Here is a 10,416-nt window from a genome sequence, read left to right on the forward strand (position 1 = left end):
CGCAGAGCATAATATTAGAGTAAATGGTGATAAATCACGTTAGAAAAGTTAAATATTGAGGAAAAAAAACTATTTGGGAATTGCAAAAGTACAAATTACAAAAGTCACCCTGGGTGTTTATAGGTACTGTTGAACTTCCTGGTCACAACGCTCAAACCCATAGAATCACTTTTTTAAAAAGCCATTAATATATTTGCCAAAAAACCATTGAATTTCCACCACTGCATTGTTTTAGATAAATATAAATGTTTTAATTTTAATAATTTTGTGAATTTTAAGAATTTATGCCTTTAAGTCTTGCATGGACTGGCCCCTCCTCCTTTGACAGATTTTATCCAATCCCAGTCTGACAGTGGGAGGGGCCACCAGGGCCACAGCTCCAGCAGACTGGGAGGGGCCACGCAGGTGCACTACTGTTGGACAAACCACACTGTCAGTCAGTGGAACTGAATATTAGAACAGTTCAACTGAACAGAACAGACTCCCACTCATAACCCTAACCCTAACCCTAAGCCTAAGCCTAACCCTAACCCTAAGCCTAACCCTAACCCTAACCCTAAGCCTAAACCTAACCCTAACCCTAAGCCTAACCCTAACCCTTACCCTAATCCTAACCCTAAGCCTAAGCCTAACCCTAACCCTAAGCCTAACCCTAACCCTAAACCTAACCCAGTCATAACCCTAATCCTAAACCTAACCCTTCAAATTCAAACTGAAACCGTGGATGAAGGAAAACCAAACCTGTGACTGTCAGTCGATCATCACTGTGTTGTTCTGTGGGTTTTATGATGTTCTGCCTTTATTCAACTATCTTCATATGATGTGTTTTATGATGTTTTATGATGTGTTCAGATCACTGTGTCCTTATTTACAGTCGATGCACAGAAATCCAAATGGAAGCCATGCATTATTGGAAGGCACTGGTTTTTGAGTTTTGACTTGTGACATTTGCATCCCCCACTCTTTTAACATTTCAACTTTTCTTCCTTAATATTCCTCCCTCTTCTGCATTCTCATCTCCCTCCACATTGAACCGTCGTCCGTCTGTGTCGCCCAAACCCATGTGAACCTTAGTGCTTACACATGGGATCTTTTGGAGGAAGTCAAAGAGGATTTTCTGTCCCCACGTGAAGCAAATATGTGAAAGTCATTCATCTTTCAGTTTTTTTTTTTTACAGACTGACTGGACTGACAAACTCCTCTCAACAGTCTGTATAAGTGGTGTTCACAAAACATGACTCTACTGTTTATGGACAACCTGGAAATGATGGGCTGGTGCAGGTGTGTGTGGTTGGGTTTCAGGCTGAAATAAAACCACTATTTTAACCACAAAGACAGTGTCCAGCTAAAACTGACCTCTGCGCTGGTGACATCACCTCATCCTAAATATGTGCACAAAAATATTCAGTTTGGAGCTGCTGAGATGTGCACTAACAAAGAAGTAAAATCCATAAGTTTAACCCTGTCATGCACAGTGGTCACTCCAGTGGTCAGTCCAGTGGTCAGTCCAGTGGACAGTTCTTCTCCAGCTGTCCTCTTGTATATTCATGGGTTTGGTTGTTTTAGTTCCATATCAGCCAACACAGTGGACACTAATGCACCATCCCATAATAATACAGTGACATTCAGACCATGACTGTAACTTTGCTGTTTTTGATGAACCTGATCTGCACTGACATGGTTTAAATCAATTATTAATTGTTATTAGACTATAATTAACAGTTTTCTTAATCAAAAAGGTTTTTTTTTTTTTGCATATTATCTCCATGAAGTGAGTAATGACTAGTATTAGAGTATGTTAAAATGAAGAAAACATCAGATTAGCAGAATGAAAAGTTTTATTTCATAGTTTTCACACAGTAGATCACTTTCTGATGACGGGTTTTAAATACATGTTTCTTTGCTTCAAAAATTAAATGCATGGTGTCCTGCTGAGTGGACATTTTTGTAGTTCCAGGAAAAATAGGTTCATAAAAAAATGTCCGTTGCATTGTTTTTTTTTTTTTTTTCATGCCTAAAGAGGAATAAAACCCCACAGGACAAACTCTTGACTGAGGTTCTCATAATTTATGCATGAAAGGGTTAAAACTGGCTGAAATAAAACAAACTCAGTGCTATTGTGTGTTTTTTGTCCAATACTTTTCCGTGTTTTGCTGCATTTTCCTTTGCTGAGTTCATCTGCCTCCACACTTTGAACCCACATATAAACCAAATCAAATGTTGATCTTTGTCCTTTGGAAAGTCACAGATAAACTGTGAGGAATGTGACCCTCACTGAGCTGAGGAAAGCATCTGTTCATGAACACACTCACACTGGAGTCATCGTTTCTGTCAGTCAAATGTAGAAACGCAGACACTTTTAATCACTGTTTAGAGTGGAAGAAACTGTTCTGTCAGATTGTGGAGACATGTTCTACACCCATGCATCAGCTGCAGCTCTCCATCCACTGGACCTGCTTCTACAGTCCAACGGCCCTCGGTCCAACAGGTGTGCTATTGGACGTATGTGTTTTTAAAGCCCTCACTGGTCTTTTATCGTCTGAGATTCATTCTTTAGTCATCCACACTCAAAGCACTGCCTCCAACTGCAGGTTCCCTTATGCAAAGAAAATATATTTCTCTATATATTGACTGTCAATATATTACTGACTGAAAAATATATTACTGTATAATATATATTTATATTCAAAATATACAGAATAATATATAATATATATTTTTATACTTCAATATATTGAAAAATACATAAGGAATTGCCGCTTTCCATATATTGAAACAAATATGACAATATATTTACTTATATATGTAAATATATGTCATTACATATTTAGTAATACACTTCATAATGCATGTATGCATATATACATACATATATTGTCTAGTGTATTACTAAATATATGTAATTATATATTTAGTAATACTCTTCAAAAAATATGCATGTATATATATGTACATCTTTTTCATCCTATGTTGCCAAAATGACTAAGAAGGCATCATTTTTCAGTTAACACTTTTTTCATGTATATCACGATGCATATTTTCATGAAATATGTTATTATGCATACCAAGTAATGTAAGTGTTGATAAATATCTGCTTTATGTAAACTTGTGTCAATGGAAAGAAATTGAGTTTCAATAAAACTATATGTAAAAATATAGGGCAGTTTTTGTCTTCATTGCAATATATGTTTTATATGTATCAATATATGATTAAAGCATATATTGCAGTATATTGGAAAATATATGCACTACTTCCCCCTATATGGAAATGTATTTTTTAATATAATGCATTATATTTTTCAATATATTGCCATATATTTTTGTTTCATAAGGGTTCCTTCAGTACACTGAATTTGGAATTACTGTGCATCTACAACCTGGAACACTCTGCAAAACCATCTGACACTGACCACACATGTATTATTAGGACACTTTAAATCACATTATTTGACCTCCAGCTGCTCCTGTTTTTACTCACACTTCTCTGTTTACAATTGATCTGTGTCACTTTTACGTTTTGCTGTTCCTGATATGTTCATTGTATGTTTCCAATATTTGGTGTTTTGTCTCCGCTCTGTTGTAAATGAGGTTGCTTCCTCAGTATATCTCCAAGTTTAAATATGAGAGTTATTGATCACAGAACAATATCAGGTTTGGTTTGGAATCAAATAAAGTAGTGTAGTGAGTTGGCAGCACAGACCACAGAAACCACATGAACATGTAAACGCAGATAATGCTCCACAGCTCCTGTAAAAAATGTAACGAGCTGCTCAGTGAGGAGTTCCCTTCAACTGCGGACACAAACTGGTCAATGATTACACCAGCTGAACAATACAAGCCTATAAACGCTGAGTCCACTGCACCTTGACCAGCTGTAAAGTTCACAACAAAGAGTTTTACTGCTTTGAGTTACACCGTTATGTAAGGATGAAAGTTTGGGACTTTAGAAATCAACTATGATTGAACACAAACACAGAAGCTCCAACAGGATTAAATGTCTGCAGCCGCATTAATATAATGAACAGGCTTCAGCTTCCATATGAACATGTTCATGAATAATGTTATTTTAGTTCAGTGCAGTAGAGACACACAGGAGGAGAACCAATGGTGGTTCATCTATCTATCTATCTATCTATCTATCTATCTATCTATCTATCTATTGTTTGTATTTATCTCATTAAATCTTCTCCTCGAACCCTTTTTCAGACCCTTTGTCTTTTTTCACAGTCCACAGATAAGTCTCACTGTACAGCATCCGCAAAACTCAAAAATACACATTCACACCCCATCAGAGAAAAAAAAAAAAGTTTTTTATACATAAATGTTGTGTATCTTCTGAAGTGAATGAATAAAAATTTTAACCTGACATTTATTAAAACAAATACACAATATGTATTATTTTCTTCTCACACTAAAAAACACCATTTTTTTCAGTCATTTCTGTCCCTTTCAGTCACAGCAAACCCCATTACTCAAATAAATTTACACTACAAACCAACAGTATGATGAGTATATATATATATATATATATATATATATATATATATATATATATATATATATATATATTTTTTTTTTTTTTTTTTTTTTTTACTTGACAGTCCAAAAAGGCTTTAGGAAAGAGTGTGGTTTAGACAAGCTTCGAAATGTCAAGTGTCATAAGAGAACTTTTGTTGTGATGTAGCACCGTATAAACAAAATATGACTGACTGAAGCTGGCTCAGTGCATTCCACTCACATGCACTGGCATCACATGTGATCCAGGTCTGAGCCCATGTGGGTTTGGGTTCACATGTGACCCAGGTCTGAGCCCATGTGGGTTTGGGTTCACATGTGACCCAGGTCTGAGCCCATGTGGGTTTGGGTTCACATGTGACCCAGGTCTGAGCCCATCTGGGTTTGGGTTCACATGGGATCCAGGTCTGAGCCCATGTGGGTTTGGGTTCACATGGGATCCAGGTCTGAGCCCATGTGGGTTTGGGTTCACAGTTCACTTTGGTGCATTTTGTCCTGTTTTTCTGAACAAGCACTAATCATAAATTCCATCCATCCATCCATCTTCTTCCTCTTATCTGGGGTCAGGTCGTGGGGGTAACAGTCTAAGCAGGGATGCCCAGACTCCTCCCTCTCCTCAGACTCCTCCTCCAGGTCTTCTGGGGGGACCCCGAGACATTCCCAGTCCAGCCCACAGACATAGTCTGTCCAGTGTGTCCTAGGTCTTCCCTCGAGTCTCCTCCTGGTGGGACATGCCCAGAACACCTCCCCAGGGAGGAGTCCAGGAGGATCTGAACCAGCTGTCTGATCCACCTCAGCTGATTCCTCTGGATGTGGAGGAGCAGCGGCTCTACTCTGAGCTCCTCCCTAGTGACTGAGCTCCTCCCCCTATCCCTAAGTGGACCCACCCACCCTGTGGAGGAAACTCATTTGGACCGCTTGTATCCTGGATCTGGTCCTTTGGGTCCTGGATCTGGTCCTTTGGGTCCTGACCCAAAGCTCATGACCACAGGTGAGGGTCTGAACGTAGACTGAGGGTAAATCCAGAGCTTCTCCTTTGGGCTCAGCTCCTTCTGAACCACAACAGACCCATACAAGCACTGCAGCACTGCACCCACCCACCTGTCAGTCTGAACCTCCACCCACCCACCTGTCAGTCTGAACCTCCACCCACCCACCTGTCAATTTGAACCTCCATCCTTCCCTCACTGTGAACCAGACCCAGATACTGGACCTCCTCCACTTGGACCAAAGACTCTCCACCGACCCGGAGAGGGCAGACCACCTTTTTCTGGTCCAGAACCATGGCCTCAGATTTGGAGGTGCTGATCCTCATCCTGCTCCCTTCACACTCGGCTGCAAACCACCCCAGGGCATGCTGAAGGTCCAGGTTCCATGAGGCCAACAGGACAACGTCATCTGCAAAAAGCAGAGATGAAATCCTGTGGTCCCCAAACCGGACCCCCTCCGGCCCCTGGCTGCGCCTAGAAATTCTGTCCATAAAAATAATGAACAGAACCGGTGCCAAAGGGCAGCCCTGAAGGAGTCCAACATGCACCTGGAACAGGTCTGACTCACTGCCGCCAATGTGAACCAGGATCCTGCTTCGGTCATAAAAGGACCGGACTGCCCTGAGCAGAGGACCCTGGTCCCCATACTCCTGAAGCACCCCCCACAGGATACCACGAGGGACACGGTCGAACGCCTTCTCCGGATCCACAAAACACATGTGGACCGGTTGGGCGAACTCCCATGAACCCTCGAGCACCCGATGGAGAGTATAGACCTGGTCCAGTGTTCCAGGACTGGGACGAAAACCACATTGTTCCTCCTGGATCCGGGGTTCGACTATCGGTCGGATCCTCCTCTCCAGTACCTGGAATAGACTTTCCCCAAGAGGCTGAGGAGTGGGACCCCCCTGTGGGTGGAGCACATCCTCCGGTCCCCCTTCTTAAAAAGGAGGACCACCACCCCGGTCTGCCAATCCAGAGGGACTGTCCCCGACTGCCACGCCATGTTACAGAGACGAGTCAGCCAAGACAATCCTGCACATCCAGAGACTGAAGGGACTCAGGTGGAGCTCATCCACCCCTGGTGCTCTGCCACCGAGGAGTTCTCTCCTCACTTTCATCAAACTGCAGCGTTCAGACAGGACGGTCCAGTCATGAGTGTTTTCTAACAACATGGGTTCAGTCACTTCATTCAAACCACGGAACGATTTCAACATCAATATCCTGCATGTGCACGGTGATTAAAGCTGAGATGGTGTGTGTGTGTGTGTGTGTGTGTGTGTTTGTGTGTGTGTGTAAACTTGCAGAACCACTTAGAATCTTGACAAACCAAACTTCCTTCCTTTTTCTCAACCCTGTGTGTGTTTGTGTGTGTGTCTGTGTGTTTGTGTGTGTGTTTCATCCAGACTGGTCTGGATCAGGTCACGTTGGCCCATCAGGTGGTTTTTGGTTTTTTGTGTTTTTTTTTGGCCCATCAGGTGGTTTTTGTCATTGTTTGTTAGCACGTAGACCAACACACAGCCAGTGTGTGTGTCCATGCTGCTAAACGTCTCCTCATCCTGTGCTGTAATCCCAGAGCAGGGGCGGAGCTAACCCTAACCCGAACACTTCCATTGTGTTTGCACACAAAGGCTGCGTCTGCACTGGAAGCCTCAGGACTCACTTCACATATACTGTTCACAACCGACTTTTTTATGAAAATCATTTTTAAAGTGTGGCCACTATTAAATCCAGTGTGAACTGACCCCATATGTTGATGGGTCTTTCCATGAAACTGGGTTTATTTTAGTATCTGGCACTTTGCCAGCCTTTATAGACCCAGGAAACACTGAGAAATTTGGACATATTTGCCCCCAGGATGGACATGCTGATGACCTCAGATAAATGCAAAATAAATAAACAAAAAAATATACTATTGCTCTGAGCCATCCCAAAATTAATGCATTTTTTAATTAAATATTGGGGCCAAAAATAGGACCCAAATATGGACAGTTAAATCTCCCTAGGTGTCAGTGCATTTGATCTGAAAACACATGTGTGTGAAGGGTCTTATATACCACTATAAAAAAGACACTGTTAAATTTGAGGATCCAAGTGGTTTTTGTTTTTTGTTTTCCCAGTGGTTTTTTTAATCCACACATGTCGGTTTTTCATCAATCTCAGTCTCATTTCAGGTTTTGTGCTAACCCATCGTGTCCACTCATGTTACATGCAGAACCTGCCCATTTAAACACAAATAAACTGCGAGTGATTTTGGAACAGCGATCATTTTTGTGAAACACTCTGCCTTGCATGTTTACTTCAATTCCCAAAATGCACCTGTGAGACAATAAAAAGATATTTGAAAAAATAGTAGTGTGTAATTTTCATTTTCTTTTTACTGTGTTCCGAACAGAATTTTGAATGCGCTTGTCAATTAAAAATGTCTTTTATCTGAAAAATAGTTTCTATTTTATCTCAGTAAATATTGATTTTTCAAATAGACCCAAAGTGTTTGCTTCATTACATTCGTCTACATGTGGTTTGAATTTTCAGCCCCTCTGTGCTGCTGCTGTTTGGACCAGTTTCATAGAAGCACCCACAGTGAAAAAGACAGCAAGCGCCAAAGCTACAAACAAAAATGAGCAGAAACAGACCGATGTGTGTTTTTGTGGACAAATGGCTGCGCCATCTGCATGCTTCTAATGTGTCCTCTGCAGTTCTGCTTAAATCCAGATGTTTAGGATGTCTAACAGCAGACCTTTAAAGACTGGAATGAATATGATTCACCTCTGGACTGGTAAAAAAAAAAAAAAAAGGATAGTGTACTTATACAATTAATGTATTTATCCACATTTGACACTTGCTTCTTATGCTGCGGTAGATCCAACTGTTCTACATTTACATATGAAGAGTCCAGTTCTGCAATCCAAATGCAAACACAGTCTAGAGTCCTAGTTCTGGACCAAAACAGGTCAACTTCTGCACAGATGCAACTTCCCAAAGACGTTCCCAAAGACATTCCCAAAGACGTTCCCAGAGATGTTCCCAAAGATGTTCCCAAAGATGTTCCCAAAGATGTTCCCAAAGACGTTCCCAAAGATGTTCCCAAAGACGTTCCCAAAGACATGCTGTAGACATGTGGTGGTCAGATCTACATGGAGGATGGAGAAGTGGGCCAAGTGTGCAGACTGACCATGACTGTGGACTGACCCAACTGACCACAACTAAGAACTACAGGTTAAAAAAAAAACTAAAAAGACATTAGGAGCTAAAAGTTGCTGTTTTTTTTTGTCTCTACCACAATGTCTCACCATCTTCTGTGAGTTATTTCTATCATTTCCAACCAGAAGCCACCTATTAGTCCTACATTATGTCACTATGAATTCTAAGTTAGCCTGCATATCAGTGGATTAGATTTCCAGAGCACTTTTCAAACAGGTTCCTTAGTTGTTGGTAAACTAGAGGTGTGTCCACAGCTGCCCTGTGGCAGGCTGATGGGGGCGTGGCTGCTGTTGGCCCCTCCCACCACCACCCAACAATCATACGTATTCATCCACCAGTGGGAGTGATACTGGAGGGAAGGAGGGTGAAGTGCCCAAGGACACTACGGCACATGACAAGGACAGAGCAGAATTCAAACTGCCAACCCTTTGGTTACTGGATGACCTGCTTTAACCCCTGAGCCACATGTTAGGGTTATGAATGAAAGTTTGATTTGAACATGACTGTAGTTATGGACGAGCCAGAAGTTCTGTCAACAGGACTGATTCCACTTCAATGAACAGTGAAGGCTTCCGGTTTAGGCTTAGGCTTAGGCTTAAGTTTAGGTTTAGGCTTAGGCTTAAGTTTAGGTTTAGGGTTAGGCTTAGGTTTAGGTTTAGGGTTAGGTTTAGGCTTAAGTTTAGGTTTAGGCTTAGGCTTAAGTTTAGGTTTAGGCTTAGGGTTAGGCTTAGGTTTAGGGTTAGGTTTAGACTTAAGTTTAGGTTTAGGTCTAGGTTTAGGCTTAGGGTTAAGCTTAGGTTTAGGTTTAGGCTTAGGTTTAGGTTTAGGGTTAGGTTTAGGCTTAAGTTTAGGTTTAGGTCTAGGTTTAGGCTTAGGGTTAAGCTTAGGTTTAGGGTTAGGTTTAGGGTTAGGGTTAGGCTTAGGCTTAGGGTTAGGTTTGGGCTTAAATTTAGGGTTAGGGTTAGGTTTAGGCTTAAGTTTAGGTTTAGGTTTAGGTTTAGGCTTAGGGTTAGGTTTAGGAATAGGGTTAAGCTTAGGTTTAGGTTTAGGCTTAGGGTTAGGCTTAGGGTTAGGGTTAGGTTTAGGGTTAGGTTTAGCCTTAAATTTAGGGTTAGGCTTAGCCTTAGGGTGTGAAGTTACCTGAGGTCGATGAGGATGTCTTTGGCCACGCCCTTCTTCAGACACATGCTCCTCCCCCCCTGGGTCACCTGGTAGTGGATGTTGTGGAAGCTGACGGTGGCCCCATGCTTCTGCTGGTCCAAACCTGCAGACTGATAAACACTTCACTTCTCCGACCACAACACAACAAACTTTGAAAAGACACGGTTCCACAGAAGTGTGTCCTGTGTCTGACGCCAAAGTATGAAACCCAGCGTATGTTAGAGATGAGAAAAAATAAGAAGAGAAAAGAAGAGCAGGGATATGCAGAGAGGACTAAACCTGCGAGTACCTGTTTTTTGGAGCCGTTCGGTCCCTCCATCTCCAACGTGGTCTCCATTCTGTTCAAGCCCTGTCCTCCTAAACACAGAACACAAACCAGATCTTTTAGACACTGGTTTAGCAGCTTCATCCACACCATGCACTGTCCTCCTCCAGTGGTTTAGCATTCATCTGAAGTTCTGCTTTAATGACTCATTCTGTCAGCGTTCATTTGTGAGGAAACTCAGACTGAAATGCTGGGCAAAAGGCTGGAAGATTTACAAAGAAT

At 41.7% G+C, this 10,416-nt stretch overlaps 1 protein-coding gene across 1 annotated transcript in view; it reads right to left on the reverse strand.

Moving 5' to 3' along the window:
* Positions 1–10,192, reverse strand: part of LOC115416230 (ATP-binding cassette sub-family G member 2-like) — a 55,898-nt gene extending 45,706 nt beyond the window's left edge. The window contains exons 1-2 of the mRNA XM_030129976.1: positions 10,159–10,192; positions 9,849–9,979 (exon numbers count right to left, since the gene is read on the reverse strand). Of these exons, the coding sequence (XP_029985836.1) occupies positions 9,849–9,979; positions 10,159–10,188 (161 nt within the window). The 5' untranslated portion in view covers positions 10,189–10,192. The remainder of the gene's footprint in view (positions 1–9,848; positions 9,980–10,158) is intronic.
* Between the last annotated feature and the right edge of the window lie 224 nt (positions 10,193–10,416).

This window comes from Sphaeramia orbicularis, unplaced genomic scaffold (genome assembly GCF_902148855.1).
Source record: "Sphaeramia orbicularis unplaced genomic scaffold, fSphaOr1.1, whole genome shotgun sequence".
Lineage (NCBI taxonomy): Eukaryota > Metazoa > Chordata > Actinopteri > Kurtiformes > Apogonidae > Sphaeramia > Sphaeramia orbicularis.